The 19,391-nt window shown below is 47.5% G+C and overlaps 1 protein-coding gene across 6 annotated transcripts in view; it reads left to right on the forward strand.

The window, feature by feature from the left end:
- The window catches only part of LOC143776408 (snRNA-activating protein complex subunit 1-like), a 51,167-nt gene that overhangs the window by 24,316 nt on the left and 7,460 nt on the right, over positions 1-19,391 (forward strand). For all 6 annotated transcript variants that reach the window (XM_077265814.1, XM_077265820.1, XM_077265807.1 and 3 more), the window contains 2 exons: positions 12,125-12,187; positions 17,047-17,188. In XM_077265814.1, coding sequence (XP_077121929.1) covers positions 12,125-12,187; positions 17,047-17,188 — 205 coding nt within the window. The remainder of the gene's footprint in view (positions 1-12,124; positions 12,188-17,046; positions 17,189-19,391) is intronic.

Below are 19,391 nucleotides of genomic sequence, written 5' to 3' on the forward strand. Positions count from 1 at the left end.
ATGGACTCTTTAAAGATTAAAAATAATGGTCTGTCAATGACTGTACTTAATTCCTGCAGTACTCGGGGGTGTATCCCATCCGGGCCCGGAGATTTGTCAATTTTTGTGATTTTTAGACGCCGCCGTACTTCCTGCTGGGTTAAGCAGGTAACATTAAATTGGGAATTATTATCACTAGTCATATTGGCTGCCATGGGATTTTCTTTTGTAAATACTGATGAAAAAAAGTCATTTAGCATATTGGCTTTTTCCTCATCCTCATCCACCATTTCACCCAGACTATTTTTAAGGGGGCCAACACTATCATTTTTTAGTTTCTTACTATTTATGTAGTTAAAGAATATTTTGGGATTATTTTTGCTCTCTAGCAATGAGTCTCTCTGTCTCAATCTTTGCTGCCTTGATTTGCTTTTTACATAATTTATTTAATTTTTTGTATTTATTTAATGCCTCCTCACTACCTACTTCCTTTAATTCTCTAAATGCTTTCTTTTTGTCACTTATTGCGCCCCTTACAGCTTTATTTAGTCCCTGCAGCTGCGTCTTTTGTGGCGGATGACAGCCACAACACATGCAGTGATTGCCTGTTTCTTAGGCAATGCCCGCATGTTTTTTGGCTGTTTAGCATTGCAAAACACGCAGCTGCAGGGACTCGAAAATATTATCTGAGCACGCCCAAGATACTCGGATAGCACCCGAGCATGCTCAGATAACATGTTATCCCAGCATGGTCAGTATGAATATGAAATGGGTTTGTGTGACACTTTTTTATGTCCCTTTTTGAAGCCAGGAAGACTTTTCTCAGCCCTTGTACCAGATATGAATATTGTTTTTTTTTTTATTGTGACAGGAATAAGCTCTATAGATATGGGAGAGCTATTTTAAGGCATCGTGACACTGTACCAAATGCAATGCATTTACTGGCATGACTGTGCGGCCTGCCTATTAGGCCAGAATTTATATCAGACAGGTGGATAAAGTTGTATATGCCATGTGTCTTATGTATAGAAAACTAAAATCCTGATAGGAAATATGGTGTTTATATCTCTTGCCTGAGGGGCTAGATATCCTTTAAAATCAGGAATCTCATAATATTTGGTACCTGACCTCACATCTTATTTACCAGGCCCCATCAGAAGTTCATGAGGGGAGGAAGGTGGGCACCGTTGGTACCTGATAAAAGCAGGTTCTTTTCTAGAACCCATGTTAAGTTCTGTGAGATACAGTGTGCTGTAAGGACTGCGCCATTTATCAAACGCAGTAAATAGATCTGCTCCATTCTTATGACAACAAGTCTAGTAACTTACTTTCATTATCGCCTCTCATTGGGGGACACAGGAACCATGGGTGTATGCTGCTGCCACTAGTCGGCTGACACTATGCACAAAAAAAGTTAGCTCCTCCTCTGCAGTGTACACCCCACCGACTGGCATTATGAATTTCAATTAGACCCTTATCTACCTCAATGTGCGTAGTTCCTTTTCAGATTTTCCGGAGGGATACAGGGTCAACAGTTACACCTATAGTCCCACAATACGGACTATGAGTACGGCGTATACTGCCACCCCGTATCCTCATAGATCCCTCAGCAGGACCAAGATCCTAGCACATAAGCGTGCTCAGAAGTCTGGTCCTTGCTCCGTCCCCCACCCACTCGCCCACCAGAACCTGTCGGTTGGATGAGACGAAGATGTCCATCACAGCTCCCTGGACGTCTGATACCTTCCCCGGTTTGAGGTTAGTAACAGACGGCGTGGTATTTTTAGGTGAGTATTCCTCTTCCCCTTCCTCTGGGTCCTTCTCAAGCTAGCGGGGTAACATGGGAAGAGTCATGTCACCTTCGCGCGGCGGACCCTTTGGGCGGCCGCGCTGCTTCCTCCGCACTGTCTAGGCAGCCGCACTGCCCTTTTTACAGCAGCCGCTCCTTGCTCTGAACGGCGCGGCGCCCCTTCTGGCAGCCGTGCTGCTTTTTACTGCGGCCGCTCCTCCCTCTCTGGCACGGCGGCACGCTGCCGCGCCGTTTTCCACCGGCGACCGCACTTTTCTGTAAGGCCAGTGCAGCCGTCGCCAAGGCCCTTTCCGGCGGTCGCCGGCTTCTAATTTAGGCCCCGGCTTCTCCTGGGGCCTACTTCTGGCCGCGACTCCGCCCACTTCCTTCTTTCCATCGGGTGGGTTTTTTCTCCCACCCGACTGGTTCAATTCGGCGAGCTCCGCCCACCGGCGCCATCTTGGCGCTACTGACCTGGCGGTTAGCCCCCGCCCACTTTCTCCTGTGCCCCTGAAGTTTGTTTTTCGGCGCCAGGAACGCCTTGCTCTGCCTCCTCCAAAGAGCGCGTATCCTGGCGTCCTCATTCCTTGCGGCTCAGTCCTGCAGCTGGTCCCGAACAGAAGTGTCCCAGAAGTCTGCTCTGTCTGCCTGCATCTCTGCGTTAAGGATCATCGCCACCTGAGGTGCATCTCTAAGCCGTGCAGCCTTCCATCCGAAGATTTTCGCCTGTCGTGAGTAGCTCTGCTCTGCAGACTGACACTCTCCTCTGCCCTCCTGTCCCCTAACCTTCTGGCATTCCTCATGGGTTCGTTCGCCATGTCTAATTCTAAGGGAGGTCGCTCTCGTCCTATTACTTCTTCCTCTACCTCTTCTGCCTTAGTCAAACACTTTGCGTGTTCGTCTTGTAACTGCAAACTTCCCTCAGGTCAGTCCTCTCCCCTCTGTCAGACCTGCAGCAACCCCATTATGCCCACCGCCCAGGACCCTCCTGCTGTTCCGCCACAGAGCGAAGCCTCCACTCCAGCCTGGGCTTCCTCTGTCACAATCCATAGCGGATCTAACACTGGTGTCTCAAACCCTTGTGTCCGTGTTTGATAGGTTGCCCCTGCAGACCCCCGCAGTAGCCAGCGGGTCGCAGAAGACTCCGTCCGAGCCTTCCGTTATAGGCCGCAAAAGGTCCAGACAGGAACGCCGGTCTGAGTCCTCTTCCCATTCAATCTTGCCCCACGGTCCTTCTCTGTGGTCGGCTCTCCCCCGGTCCTCCTCCCCTGAGTCAGCCGAGGCTTTCTCTGATGCGCCTTCGGAGGATATTTCGGAGCTGGATTCGAACCAAATCTCTAGCATGAGGGATATGGTTCAGAACCTCATTGAAGCGATAAATCAGACCTGTGGCATAAAGATTCCGCTACGGAACCCACAGACCAGGCGGTTTCGTTTAGACGGTCTAAACCACCTTCCAAGGTTTTCGCTCCTCACCCTGAATTAGAGGAAATCATGACCAGAGAAAGAGAGAATCCGACCAGACACTTTCAGAGAGGAAAGCGCCTTGGCGTTTTATATCCCTTTTCTCCGGAGCTCACTGCTAATTGGACTGCTTCTGCTGTCCACCAACACTGTCCTTCCGCTATCTGGCGGGGCATCTCTGAAGGATTCTAATGATAATCATAGAATCCTTTGCGAAGTCCGCTTTCGAAGCGGCTTCATCTTCTCTATGCCCGTCCTTTGCTTCCACTTGGGTCTCAAAATCCATATCCAAATGGGCCAAACAGTTCCTCAGGGCATCCTGGACAGGGCTCCACCTGGACAGCTGGCAGAGCTTGCCAACCAGATTTCTCATGCAGGTGAATACCTGGTCTCCTCTTCCCTGGATGCCGCGTCTTGTGCGGCTCAGGCGTCCAGCAATGCTGTTGCCATCCGTCGGACCGTTTGGCTCAAGGCCTGGCAGGCGGATTTGTCTTCCAAAAAGTCCCTTACCAGCCTGCCTTTTCAGGGTTCACGTCTCTTTGGTTCTAAGCTGGACCAAATCATTAAAGACGCATCCGGGGGCACAAGTTCCCTTCTTCCCCAGTCTAAACCTCGTCGCCCTCCTCCTAGTTGGCAATTCCGTTTTTTTCGGCCCTTTCGTCGTTTCGCGGCGTTAGATTCCTTTTCCCAACAGCAGAGGCCACAGGCACGTCAAGAGAAGAAGGAGGTATCCTTTAAACCAACTCCTTCCTGGCGTTCTCGCTACTCGCAGGGTAGATCTTTTAGGTTTAGGACTGGAAGATCCACCTCGGCATGACTCACGACAAGACCCCAGCCCACTTCCCAGGCTGAGCGGCCATCTCCTCTTCTTCAGAGATGTCTGGATCTCCTCAGCAGAGGACGCATGGGTCAGGTAAGTTGTATCCTCGGGATACAACATATAGTTCGCTTCATGACCCCGGGATCGTTTCTGCGAATCCCAAGATCCCAACCTCCAAGAGACCCCGCTCTAGTTCCGGGTTTCTTCGCAGCCATCGCTTTTCTCCTCAAATCCGGAGTAATCGTTGCTTTCCCAGAACAAGAACGGTTCACAGGTTTCTATTCAAATCTTTTTGTGGTACCGAAAAAAGGCGGCAAAGTTCGTCCCATTCTGGATCTCAAATTGCTGAACAAGAGAGTTCGTCTGAGACCCTTCAGGATGGAATCCCTTCGTTCAGTAATTGCTTCCATGGAGCCTCAGGAATTTCTGTGCTCCATAGACATCCAGGACGCCTACCTCCATGTCCCGATTTTCCCGGGACATCACAGATTCCTGCGTTTTTGCAGTACATCAGGACCATTTCCAGTTTGTCACCCTGCCGTTCGGTCTCGCAACCGCTCCCAGGGTTTTCACAAAGATCATGCCAGCGCTGATAGCCATATTGAGGGTCAGGGGCCTGGTACCTTTTCTGTACCTCAACGACATCCTCATCAAGGCTCCGTCCTTTTCTCAGGCCCACGAGAGCCTGTCCATCGTGCTCGACACTCTAGCCCGTTTCTGGTGGATTGCTCGCACTGCTGGAATTCATCCTCAGGAGGAATTATTTCCTCTTTGGGGATGATTATTTCCTGCAGTTGAGGGGTACCGCCATGGGGTCCAATGTGGCCCCCACTTATGCTAACATCTACATGGCGGTATTCGAGGACAGGTTTGTGTACAATTCCAACCTTTGGTGCCACGTCAGAGCCTGGTGGCGCTATATTGATGATATTTTTTTGATTTGGGAGGGTGGTCTTAAGGAACTTGAGGAGTTTTGGGGTGAACTTAATGGTGTTTATCCGGAGTTGCAGTTTACCCTTACCCATTCGACAACTCAGATTCAGTTTTTGGACACCCTGGTATATAAGGACGGGATGGAACTAAAGACTGATATCTATGTCAAGGAGACAGACAGGAATAGCCTTCTATTGTTTGACAGTAATCATCCAAGGAAGATGGTTGGCTCCTTACCTTGGAGTCAACTACTGCGGGTTCGACGGATAGTGTCGGATGAGGGGAGAGTTGATTCCCGACTCGATGAGATGTGTGTTAAATTTTTGAAGAGGGGATACCCAAAAGGGGAGGTGGATAGGGTTAAAAAGAGGGCTCGTGGTTTATCACGTGCAAATACCCGGAATGGGTTATCCACTAGGCAGCCGTGTGAACGCATCCCCTTTGTGTCAACAAAAAATAACTCTGCCAGTAATCAGATTGGCAGGGTTTTGAAAAAACATTGGGCTTTTTTGCAACGGGGGCTCCCGTCTGTCTTGGGTTTTAGGTCCTATCCAATGATGTCATTTAGGAGGGGATGAAATTTAAAGGATAAACTAGTGAAATCTGATATTGGCACAGGGAAAACTCTAACACAGCGGGTTTTGAGCACAGCCAGGCATGGTAATTTTCCTTGCTTGGGCTGTGCCTGCTGTAATAATATGCTCAAGGGTGAATTCTTTTACCATCCCCACACAGGTAAAAAAAAATTTTTGAAAGAAAGATATACCTGTTTGTCAAGCTACGTGGTGTACATGATTGTGTGCCCATGTGGCTTGACTTATGTGGGTGAGACTACTATGGAGGTAAAGGCCCGTATCCGCAAACACAAGAGTACCATTAGGACGGGTTTAACGGATTTACCTATTCCCAAACATTTCCCAAACATTCTGAAAAGAGACATTCTGTTAACCAATTACATTTCTGAGTCATTGATAGTGTCCCTACATTGAGGAGAGGGGGTGATAGGGTACAGATACTTAGGACTAAAGAAATTAGATGGATTTATACGTTGGGGTCTTTACAACCCAAGGGTCTCAATTTGGACTTCAACTTACAGTTCTGTACTTGATGTGCCGTATACCGCTCAGAGTAGATGCATCATCACTGTAGTGTTGAGCGATACCGTCCGATACTTGAAAGTATCGGTATCGGAAAGTATCGGCCGATACCGGCAAAGTATCGGATCCAATCCGATACCGATACCCGATACCAATACAAGTCAATGGGACTCATGTATCGGACGGTATCCCTGATGGTTCCCAGGGTCTGAAGGAGAGGAAACTCTCCTTCAGGCCCTGGGATCCATATTAATGTGTAAAATAAAGAATTAAAATAAAAAATATTGCTATACTCACCTCTCCGACGCAGCCTGCACCTTACCGAGGGAAGCAGCAGCGTTCTTTGTTTAAAATTCGCGCTTTTCTTTCCTTTACGTGAAGTCCCGGCTTGTGATTGGTCGCGTGCCGCCCATGTGGCCGGGACGCAACCAATCACAGCAAGCCGTGACGTAATTTCAGGTCCTTCAGGATTTTAAAATTACGTTCCGGCGTTGTGATTGGTTGCGTCGCAGTCACATGGGCGACGCAACCAATCACAGCAAGCCGTGACGTAATTTCAGGTCCTTCAGGATTTTAAAATTACGTCCCGGCTTTGTGATTGGTTGCGTCGCGGTCAACCAATCACAAGCCGGGAGGCTGGACACGCGCGCATTTTAAAATGCGCGCTTGTCCAACCTCCCGTGACGTCCCGGCTTGTGATTGGTTGCTTCGCGGTCAACCAATCACAAGCCGGGAGGCTGGACACGCGCGCATTTTAAAATGCGCGCTTGTCCAACCTCCCGTGACGTCCCGGCTTGTGATTGGTTGCTTCGCGGTCAACCAATCACAAGCCGGGAGGCTGGACAAGCGCGCATTTTAAAATGCGCGCGTGTCCAGCCTCCCGGCTTGTGATTGGTTGATCGCGACGCAACCAATCACAAGCCGGGACGTCACGGGAGGCTGGACAAGCGCGCATTTTAAAATGCGCGCGTGTCCAGCCTCCCGTGACGTCCCGGCTTGTGATTGGTTGCGTCGCCCATGTGACTGCGACGCAACCAATCACAAAGCCGGGACTTCACGTAAGGAAAGAAAAGCGCGAATTTTAAACAAAGAACGCTGCCGCTTCCCTCGGTAAGGTGCAGGCTGCGTCGGAGAGGTGAGTATAGCAATATTTTTTATTTTAATTCTGTCTTTTACACATTTTTACATTAATGTTGTTTCGATACCGATACCCGATACCACAAAAGTATCGGATCTCGGTATCGGAATTCCGATACAGCAAATATCGGCCGATACCCGATACTTGCGGTATCGGAATGCTCAACACTAATCATCAGTGTATCATTGTTTTTAATGACATTGGAATTGTATATGTTTTGCTAATGTTGTTTTATTATTTCTTTGAAGGGCACTCTGGGACAGTCGTTGGCTGGATGGATTAAGTTGATGGTGGACATGTAGCTTATGCTATATACATTGACAATAAATGGATTTTTATCTTCTTTCCTCCTTGCCTTCTGACTGTCTCAGTGTGCCGTTATATTTTGTGTCTTTTTTATTTTCCCCTTTTTTTCTTCCTCTTTTTTTTCTGTTTACTAGGGTGGTTCCCCTGCCCTGATTAATATACACACCCTTTTTCCTCGCAATATAGGGTCATGTGTTATGCCTGGACACATTTTGCTCATAGGTTCTGCTGATATGGATGTATCAATATGAGTTATATGCTGTGTGCGCAGGGTAGGATTGAGCCTCATATGGGCTGCGCTTGCGCGTGGTTTCCTCTATGGTGAAGCCCTACTTGGTTGGGGTTTTCTCGTTGAGGTGCGGCACGCGTGCGCGGCTTGATGATGGCTCTCCCTGCGTTTATGGTATGAGCTATGTTATGTGTCTTGGAGCGGCTAAGTGGTGGCGCGTGCGCAATGTGGAGCAGGGGCGGGTCCGCTTTGTAACATCTCTTGTATATTTTTAGAAGCACTGCCTAATTGTTGGCTTAAATTTATATTTAATAGCTTCTTTCCTCTTGCTCTATAAATTGCACCCCTGAAGCCTCGTGAGGCTAAACTTTACCAGTACCGAGCTTCCAATCAGCTTGTAATACAGGATTGGCGATGGTTATTGATGAGTGAGAATGTGGGCATGCTCCTTTATTATGTTCCAGTCTCTGTGGTTGCATGATTTGCGGCTGTTGGGCAATCCCCTTGTGTTTTCAGGCTGTCTAACAGCTGCAAGTTATGCAGCCGCAGGGACTCGAGCATAATGTACAAGCACTCCCAGATGCTCGTATAAGACGTTATCCGAACATGTTCACTCATCACTAGTGGTGGTATATATATTTGATTCCTCCTGGACTGTTGCTGGTCAAGGGTGGAATCAAATGTGTACTAAAACATAGAAAAAATGCGGCAGCACTCACCGGTCTTGGAGTGGTCTTAAGTCCTTTATTGAAACATGCTTAAAACAACATCTTCACGGCTCGGGGGGGGGGGGGTGTAGATGAACAGGAGGTGTGCAGGGATAGACAATGGCCGTTTCGTGCTAATGGCAGCGCTTCCACGGGTCAATGGTGCTGGGAAGTGACGCTAACAGAAATAGGGCAAAACCCCTCCCACCCCACACCCCCAATCCCAAAACACCTGAAACCGAAGTACAACATGTGCATAAAGAAAGCAAAACGATAAAACATAAACGTATTAAAAACAAAGCCAGTATAATTAACTGGGATGAGTACTCACGTCCTTATCCTTCTCCAATAACCCAAATACTTAAAATGGTCCAAAAAGTATTTATATGGATCTGACTAATATCAATCTCTAAAAAAGCAGCATGTCTAATACGTAATCTCCCAACCATCAGAAATAAGGAAACGGGATCTTTATAGTCATACACAGAGGAGAGGGGAACATAACTAATCACATACATAAGAGATAAAAACAGATACATAACGTACCCACACCAGGGGATCATAGAAAAACAGACATATCAATTCTGTCATTCAGGCCAGCCGGACCTGTCGCCTGTGTGCGCATAATCCACCTGGCCTCCTATCTCAATAGTAGCTTATGTAGATCCCCACCCTGTGCTGGTAAGGCGACCCTTTCAACTCCCGCAAATGTGAGAACCTCCGGATTTCCCTCATGCACATCTCTAATATGACTAATAAGTCTAGGTACACCTTTTCCTGTCTGAATAGACCTGAAGTGTTCCCTAAAACGTATATATAGGTGGCGTATAGTCTTGCCCACATAAAATCTTCTGCAAGGGCAGAAGACTGTGTAGACTACATGATCAGTTTTACATGAAATGAATTGTTGGACAGTATGTCTAATGGGACCCACCTGTATCTTAGATACGTGGATGACGTGTTCCTGGTGTGGGACGGCACGGAGGAGGAGTTTGGGTGTTTTGTGGACTACTTGAATAGGTCTAATACGATGGGGATGTCCTTCATGTCTGTGTTCGGTGGTTCTAGCTTAGAGTTCCTAGATGTGTTGGTGGCTGTTCAGGAAGGAGAGGTTTGTACAACCATCTATCAAAAACCGACTGCCACTAACTCGGTCTTACATTTTAACAGCTTCCATCCCATACACACCAAGCGGTCTTTACCGTACAGCCAGCTATTAAGAACACGAAGAGTGAACAATACATGGAGAGGTTTTGAGCAACAGTCTGATGAATTATGCCAGAGACTCCAAGATGGGGGTTATCCAGATGCTTTGTTACGGACAGCGGTCGATCGTGTTAAAAAATATCCCCAGGGGAATGTGAGTGGAGTGGACACAGCAACAGGACAGCGTTTTGCCTTCTGTTTTCGATATGGTCCGATGGACCAGGAAATATGAGCTTCCATCAGGAGGCATTGGCATGTGTTGGAGAGGGACAAGGATCTATCAGAGAGGGTGGCCGGAGGGCCACTGATCTCCAATAGGCGCAGCACACGTATTAGGGACATTCTGGTCCGGAACCGCACGTTGAAACCGAGAACGACATGGTTAGAGCAAGCGGTTCCTAAAGGTAACTATCGTTGTGGGCACTGTCATTTTTGTAAATATCATGTCACTGGGCAGGTGATACAGGTGGGTCCCATTAGACACACTGTCCAACAATTCATTTCATGTAAAACTGATCATGTAGTCTACAGTCTTCTGCACTTGCAGAAGATTTTATGTGGGCAAGACTATACGCCACCTATATATACGTTTTAGGGAACACTTCAGGTCTATTTAGACAGGAAAAGGTGTACCTAGACTTATTAGTCATATTAGAGATGTGCATGAGGGAAATCCGGAGGTTCTCACATTTGCGGGAGTTGAAAGGGTCGCCTTACCAGCACAGGGTGGGGATCTACATAAGCTACTATTGAGATAGGAGGCCAGGTGGATTATGCGCACACAGGCGACAGGTCCGGCTGGCCTAAATGACAGAATTGATATGTCTGTTTTTCTATGATCCCCTGGTGTGGGTACGTTATGTATCTGTTTTTATCTCTTATGTATGCGATTAGTTATGTTCCCCTCTCCTCTGTGTATGACTATAAAGATCCCGTTTCCTTATTTCTGATGGTTGGGAGATTACGTATTAGACATGCTGCTTTTTTAGAGATTGATATTAGTCAGATCCATATAAATAGTTTTTGGACCATTTTAAGTATTTGGGTTATTGGAGAAGGATAAGGACGTGAGTATTCATCCCAGTTAATTATACTGGCTTTGTTTTTAATACGTTTGTTTTATCGTTTTGCTTTCTTTATGCACATGTTGTACTTCGGTTTCAGGTGTTTTGGGGCGTGGGGTGGGAGGGGTTTTGCCCTATTTCTGTTAGCGTCACTTCCCAGCACCATTGACCCGTGGAAGCGCTGCCGTTAGCATGAAACGGCCATTGTCTATCCTTGCACACCTCCTGTTCATCTACACACCCCCGAGCCGTGAAGATGTTGTTTTAAGCATGTTTCAATAAAGGACTTAAGACCACTGCAAGACCGGTGAGTGCTGCCGCATTTTTTCTATGTTTTAGTACTTGTTCCATTTCATCGTTTTTTCTTCATGTGAGCACCCCCCTGTCATGCTGTCAGGCTCTCCGTTACACCACACATAGGCTACGGCCGGCTTCAGGTTTACAGCTGTGCTGCTCTTCTTTTTTTCTTATATTGGACTGGAATCAAATGTGTATTTACTATACGTTCACTGTAAAAGCACCCAACAACCTGCGTGGCAGCAGTAGTAACCGTTGCATAGTCCATCAATCATCAGTCAATTGTGTGATTGTTCTGACAACTTGGGGATCTCTCCCAGATCTCGCTGTCACGCTATTGCATTGTGATTAACTAATGGCATCCACTGAGGTTCAGTTTGCAATCCTCATTCGTTTTATGATCTTCTGATATGCAACCCAATCCAAGTTTCATTTTTTTTTTCCAGTGGGAGTGGTCCCTCACTGTAATATAGGCTGGATGTGAGATCTGTGTGTATCCAGGGTCCTGCTGTCTTCAATAGCTCATATCAGCACAGCTTCTATCCTGCACTTATTTCCTCTTTGTTTACTTTTCTCCTTTAGTATAGCCCTTTTTCCCTGCTGACACTGTACACTCATTCCTCCCTGTCCCCTCTAAGACCAAGATAGGAGGAGAGCAGAGAAAGCTGATGGGGGCAGGAGTTCTGATGGATTTGTTATATTTTTGCATATTGTTCAGCCAGACAAAAGGATGTACGGACACTGCAGTAGAAAATTTGAATGAAGACTCTTTAGAAAAGTTGCTCTGCTTCGCTTTTAGGTAGCTATTGAACATAAACATAATTTCTGTGCGAGTTTTCCATAGCCTTTTTTTTTGTTGTTGAGAAGGCCATAATGTGGCCGCATTCAAGCATCAGTATTATGTCTGCAAGGGTTGTTACCTGAACTGAGGACGTCACTGGGATCTATATTGTGTGTAGGTCGGGTTGGTAGACTTGAAATGAGGCTGTGATACGGATGTTACCGTCCATCTTTGTTTTTGCTGCCTGAATGAGACCTTTATCCTATTTACTTAACATCTAATATTCTCCCTTTTTTCTTTTATTGATATTTTAGGGTTCAGAGAGAGCAAGGCATCTGGCACAAATAAAGTCCAAAACCTACTCTGCAGTAACACAGGTAAGAGAAAATATCTGAGATTAATGCACCATGTCGGAAATTGCACTAGTACGCCTCAACGCACCATAGTATCATTTTCTGTCTGGCGTCACCATTACCTGTCAGCCGATGTTCACATGGAGGTGTTTACAAAGCAGATCCTCTCCTAAACCCTCCTTGAAAAGCTATTTATTTCTAGGAGTAATGGAGAAATCAGACTTTCTCCATATTGTACTCGGCTCCCAGCTGATGAGGGGCAAACATGCCGAAACATGCTTTGCTTAGATTAGTTTCTGGCTTGGCATTTGTCACCGGTCATGTTGCATTGCTGGCTAAAGTGATGGATATTGAGCTATTGGGTAGCTATTAGAGATGAGAAAACTTGTTTGTATAGAGAAATTTATTCTCCTTGAATTGTACAATAGTTCAGATTCTCCAGAAGAGGTCAGAGGCCTAATCGGTGCCATAAATCCCAGCTCAGAGTCAAGCAGATGGAAGAGGATGTGCGCAACTGAGGAGAAAAAAAAATAAATACAAAAAAATGACACATCCTATGCTTATTACTAGCTGTTTCCAGCCAGCTAACGCTTGGCACGCTCATTGCTATCTAACGCTGCTGGTGATTAACCTAAAGTAAATAATGACAACATTCAATAGCGCTTACGCAAGTGGTAAATTAACTTAAAATTAAGTTAATAACAATAATAATCGTTGTCCGGATTTTCCTGCGGCCTGTGAGATGGACCTGGCGACTCTTCTTGGCTCCTTTTGTTTGGGACAATGCGGATGCAATTAAATGTACGTTTACCTTGGCTGAAGTGGTTGAATTACATAGAAAGGAAGTGCTGCGTGTGGTAATGAGTGGGGACGGAGCGTCGAGTGGTAATGTGTGGGGACGGAGCGTCGAGTGGTAATGTGTGGGGACAGAGCCTCGTGTGGTAATGTGTGGGGACAGAACCTCGTGTGGTAATGTATGGGGACAGAGCCTCGTGTGGTAATGTGGGGGAACGGAGCCTCGTGTGGTAATGTGTGGGGACGGAGCCTCGTGTGGTAATGTGGGGGAACGGAGCCTCGTGTGGTAATGTGTGGGGATGGAGCCTCATATGGTAATGTGTGAGGACGGAGCCTCATGTGGTAATGTGGTGGGGGGCGGGATTATGTGTGGTAATGTAGTGGGGGGCGGGATTATGTGTGGTAATGTAGTGGGGGGCGGGATTATGTGTGGTAATGTAGTGAGGGGCGGGATTATGTGTGGTAATGTGGTGGGGGGCGGGATTATGTGTGGCAATGGGGTGGGGGGGCGGAAGTATGTGTGGTGATGTGGGAGGGCGGGATTATGTGTGGTGATGTGGGGGGGCGGGATTATGTGTGGTGATGTGGGGGGGCGGGATTATGTGTGGTGATGTGGGGGGCAGGATTATGTGTGGTGATGTGGTGGGGGGCGGGATTCTGTGGTGGTGGGGGGGCGGGATTGTGTGTGGTAATGGGGTGGGGGCGGGATTATGTGTGGTGATGTGGGGGGTGGGATTATGTGTGGTGATGTGGTGGGGGGCGGGATTCTGTGGTGGTGGGGGTGCGGGATTGTGTGTGGTAATGTGGTGGGGGGGCGGGATTGTGTGGTTATGTGGGGGGCGGGATTGTGTGTGGTAATGTGGTGGGGGGGCGGGATTGTGTGGTAATGTGGTGGGGGGGCGGGATTGTGTGTGGTAATGTGGGGGGGGCGGGATTGTGTGTGGTAATGTGGTGGGGGCGGGATTGTGTGTGGTGAGGGGACGGGATTGTGTGGTGGGGGGCGGGATTGTGTGTGGTAATGTGGGGGGCGGTATTGTGCGTGGTAATATGGTGGGAGCGGGATTGTGTGTGGTGGGGGGGTGGGATTGTGTGTGGTAATGTGGTGGAGGGCAGGATTGTGTGTGGTAATGTGGGGGCAGGATTGTGTGTGGTAATGTGGTGAGGGGCGGGATTGTGTGTGGTAATGTGGTGGGGGCGGGATTGTGTTTGATGTGGTGGGGGCAGGATTGTGTTTGGTAATGTGGTGGGGGCAGGATTGTGTTTGGTAATGTGGGGGGCGGGATTGTGTGTGGTAATGTGGTGGGGGCGGGATTGTGTTTGATAATGGGGTGGGAGGGTGGGATTGTGTGTGGTGATGTGCGGATTGTGTGTGGTAATGTGGTGGGATTGTGTGTGGTAATGTGGGGGCGGGATATTGTGTGGTGGGGGGCGGGATTGTGTGTGGTAATGTGGGGGGCGGGATTGTGCGTGGTAATATGGTGGGAGCGGGATTGTGTGTGGTGGGGGGTGGGATTGTGTGTGGTAATGTGGTGGAGGGCAGGATTGTGTGTGGTAATGTGGTGGGGGCAGGATTGTGTGTGGTAATGTGGTGAGGGGCGGGATTGTGTGTGGTAATGTGGGAGGGCGGGATTGTGTGTGGTGGGGGTGGGATTGTGTGTGGTAATGTGGGGGGCGGGATTGTGCGTGGTAATATGGTGGGAGCGGGATTGTGTGTGGTGGGGGGTGGGATTGTGTGTGGTAATGTGGTGGAGGGCAGGATTGTGTGTGGTAATGTGGTGAGGGGCGGGATTGTGTGTGGTAATGTGGGGGGGCGGGATTGTGTTTGATGTGGTGGGGGCGGGATTGTGTTTGGTAATGTGGTGGGGGGCGGGATTGTGTGGTAATGTGGGGGCGGGATTGTGTGTGGTAATGTGGTGGGGGGGCGGGATTGTGTGTGGTAATGTGGTGGGGGCGGGATTGTGTGGTGGGGGGACGGGATAGTGTGGTGGGGGGGCGGGATTGTGTGTAGTAATGTGGGGGGCGGGATTGTGCGTGGTAATGTGGGGGGCGGGATTGTGCGTGGTAATATGGTGGGAGCGGGATTGTGTGTGGTGGGGGGTGGGATTGTGTGTGGTAATGTGGTGGAGGGCAGGATTGTGTGTGGTAATGTGGTGGGGGCAGGATTGTGTGTGGTAATGTGGTGGGGGCAGGATTGTGTTTGATGTGGTGGGGGGGCGGGATTGTGTTTGATGTGGTGGGGGGCGGGATTGTGTTTGATGTGGAGGGGCGGGATTGTGTTTGATAATTGGGTGGGGGGGTGGGATTGTGTGTGGTGATGTGCGGATTGTGTGTGGTAATGTGGGGGGGCGGGATTGTGTGTGGTGATGTGCGGATTGTGTGTGGTAATGTGGTGGGGGGCGGGATTGTGTGGTAATGTGGTGGGGGGGCGGGATTGTGTGTGGTAATGTGGGGGGGCGGGATTGTGTGTGGAATGTGGGGGGGCGGGATTGTGTGTGGTAATGTGGTGGGGGGCGGGATTGTGTGTGGTGATGGGGTGGGGGCGGGATTGTGTGTGGTAATGTGGTGGGGGGTGGGATTGTGTGTGGTGATGGGGTGGGGGTGGGATTGTGTGTGGTGATGTGGTGCGGATTGTGTGGTAGTGGGGGGGCGGGATTGTGTGTGGTGGGGGGCGGAGCTACTGTGCAGGGGGCGGGATTAGCGAGTAGTCACGATGCTGTATATATATATAGATAGATAGATAGATATATAGATATATATATAGATATATAGATAGATATAGATGCAGATGCAGTGGGGACCCAGAGCCCAATGAGGAATATTCAGTTCACATCAAATAATTTCAAGGCAAATTGAATTTACTTGTCTAATTTGAGCGATTCTCCCGAATTTCATTCTCACCAGATTCGTTCATCTCTAGTATCTGCCTGTCTTAGGTGATGCTTGTGCAAGAGCTAATTAATAGGGATAAGTGAATGTGCTCAGATAAGTTATCTAAGCATGCTCGGGTGCTGATAGAACATCTTCAGCGTGCTCGAATACTATGTTCCCCGCGGCTGCATGTCTCACGACTTAGACAGGTGCCACACATGCAGGGATTGCCTGTTTGTTAGACAATCCTTGCATGTGTTGCAGCTATCTAACAGCCATGAGACATGCAGCCGCGGGGACTCAAGCACGCAGAAGACTGTTAGCAACCGAACATGCTCAGATAACACCTTATCCCAGCACGTTTTTTCATCTCTAATAAATAACGTAAAAAGCATCACAGCTTGCTGTATTTCAGGGGACAGAGAGGCTGCACTGACCCCTGCTCAGCACCTAAAGCACTTATGATGAGTGCGTGAGTAGCAGAACTGGACCATGGTGCTGTGGAAGCAGGTGGCTTGGGGAATCTCATTTTTATTTTTATTTACATCATGTGGACATCCTGGTACATGTGCATCACTTATCAGGGGAGGAAATGGCAACAAGGCTGTATGGGAAGAAGACCAGTTGATGGAGGCAGTGTGATGGTCTGGACAACTTTTGGCTCTTGGCATCATGTGGATGTCACTTTGACGTGTACCACCTACCCAATATTGCACAAAACAAGTGCCCCCTCTTCATGGCAGCATTATCACTTAATGTTGACAGCCTCCTTCAGCAGGATAACACCTCTGCCACACTGAAAATTATTCAGGACGGATTAGAAGAACCTGACAAAGTGATCAAGGTGATGACTTGTCTCCAAACCTGATCCATGGGAGGCCTTACCTTGCAACCTCCAGGATTACTGCTGTTAATGGCTTGGTGCCATTAGCACAGGATATTTTCAAAGGTCTTGTGGAGTCCACGCCTCTTTTTGTGGCACAAGCAGGATCAACAGAATATTAGGCAGGCATACATGAGACATGACCTGGACAGGTTTTCATTCCCTGGGAGTGAGCAGTGACAATTCCTATTAAATAACAGCATGCAGAGATTTTGAAAAGCATAACGAAAAATGTAATTACTGACTCATTGATGGAAGAAAATCATCTTTATTTGGTTGAAGCAAGAGTTTCAGATGTTTAGACACAGTCTTGATTTCCATAACTTCGTACATACAGGCTGTCAAATCCAGACGTCACAGGCAGGTGGAGATGCTGACGTCGTCTGCCGAGGCTGGAGTATGTTTGCCGGTCACCAGAGCAGAAAGGACGAGACTAAGTCGAGCCAGGAAGAGGGCTGAGCGAGAAGCAGCCAAGAAAGGTAAACTTTCCTCTGCCGGCAACGTCGTCTGGTTCTGTTCTGTAGGTCACTTATCACACGACATAGAATCACTCCTCTTACTTATCCTGTGCAGGTGTTGAGCCATGTGTCCATTTCTTCTCTATTCATGGCCACGGTGAATGTGACAGCTCTAGTGTCTCCTCACCAGCTGCATTGTTCTTACCATCTGAGCATCTACCATGGTAATGGTAGAAAATGTAATTCTGTTTTACTGGAAAAGAGAAATGTTAAACGGGGACGTCAACAATGTTAAAACACTTTATTAACCCCTTAGTGACGGAGCCAAATTTTTTAAATCTGACCAGTGTCACTTTATGTGGTAATAACTCTGGAACGCTTCAACAAATCAAAGTGATTTTGATATTGTTTTTTCGTGACCCATTATACTTTATGATATTGGTAAATTTAGGTCAATATGTTTTGTGTATATTTATAAAAAATATCAAGAATTTGAGAAAAATGTTAAAAAATTAGCAATTTTTAAACTTTGAATGATTATCCCTTTAATTCAGAGAGTCATACCACAGCAAAACATAAATAAATAACATTTCCCCCATGTCTGCTTTACATCAGCACCATTTGTAAAATGTTCTTTTATTTTGTTAGCATTTTAGGAGGATTTAAAATGTAGCAGCAATTTTTCATTTTTTCAAGGGAATTTCCAAAATTTTTTTTTTTAGGAACTTATCCATGTTTGAAGTAACTTTAGGGGTCTCATATATTGGGAAACTCCCAAACATGATACCATTTTAAAAACAGCACCCCCTAACGTATTGAAAACTGCAGTCAGGTAGTTTATTAACTCTTCAGGTGCTTTACAGGAATTAATGCAAAGTGGCATGACAGAAATGAAAATGTGTATTTTTACCACCTAAATGCCTCTAACTTCTGAACAGGTTACTACTGCTGTTAGACTCTAAGGCCGTTATTTGGTCATGAATTGCCATGGCAAACATCAGGACCACACAATCATGATCTGAGGGCACCAATTTGGATAAAGAGGAAGCCCCCACACTCTGTTAACCATTTATAATGATGTAGTCACTATTGACAGCAGCATCTAAGGGGTTAAACAGATATGCAAGGTGCAAGCACTGATCATGGCTGATGCAGCAAGTTGTCAGCTATAGTGTACAGCCCACAGCTGCTGGATTGTCACCTGTATGGGGAGGCTATTCTCTTATATCTCAGGTCAGTTAAAAGACGTATTGGCTGTCATTAAGGGGTTAAGGGGCTCTGCATGGTGCAAATGTTAAATAACATCCACATTCACCTACCAGACCGGCATCGCTCCTCTATTCTGCTGCCAGTGTTCCACACTATGCAAGGATTGTTGCTTGACTGCCGCAGCAAACTGACGCCCACTGATCGACTGCAGCGTTATCACTCCATCTATATGATAAAAGCATAGGTTGCTGGCAGCAGAAAACAGGAGCAACGCCGGTGTGATATATGTATGTTAGCAAAAAAAAAAGTGTGTAGGCTTAATAGTTACCCTTTAATAAATGATAATTATGTAGTTGACATCCCCTTTAATACTGTATGTCATGCAAAATGAGAATCACTTTTTATATATTTTTTAAAGTGTTGAGGGTTTGTTTGTTTTTTGGTGCATGTCCCATCCCTATCCCTTTCCTTTTATAAGTCAGTCCTTCATTGCTCTATGTGATGCTGTAAGACAACTGGCTGCAGCAGGAGCCTCCCCCCATCTGCTCTATTTAACACAGGAGCCTCCCCCCATCTACTCTATTTGCAAAAAGAGCCTCCCCTTATCAGTTCTATTTGCCACAGGAGCCTCCCCCCATCTGCTCTATTTGCCACAAGAGCCTCCCCTTATCTGTTCTATTTGCCACAGGAGCCTCCCTCCATCTGCTCTATTTGCCACAAGAGCCTCCCCTTATCTGTTCTATTTGCCACAGGAGCCTCCCTCCACCTGCTCTATTTGCCACAGGAGCCTCCCCATCTGCTCTATTTGCCACAAGAGCCTCCCCTTATCTGTTCTATTTGCCACATGAGCCTCCCTCCACCTGCTCTATTTGCCACAGGAGCATCCCCCATCTGTTCTATTTGCCACAGGAGCCTCCCCCATCTGCTCTATTGACCACAGGAGCCTTCCCTCATCTGCTTTATCTGCAGCAGGAGCCTCCCCCCATCTGCTCTATTTAACACAGGAGCCTCCCCC

This window comes from Ranitomeya variabilis, chromosome 1, assembly GCF_051348905.1.
Source record: "Ranitomeya variabilis isolate aRanVar5 chromosome 1, aRanVar5.hap1, whole genome shotgun sequence".
In the NCBI taxonomy this organism is placed as follows: domain Eukaryota; kingdom Metazoa; phylum Chordata; class Amphibia; order Anura; family Dendrobatidae; genus Ranitomeya; species Ranitomeya variabilis.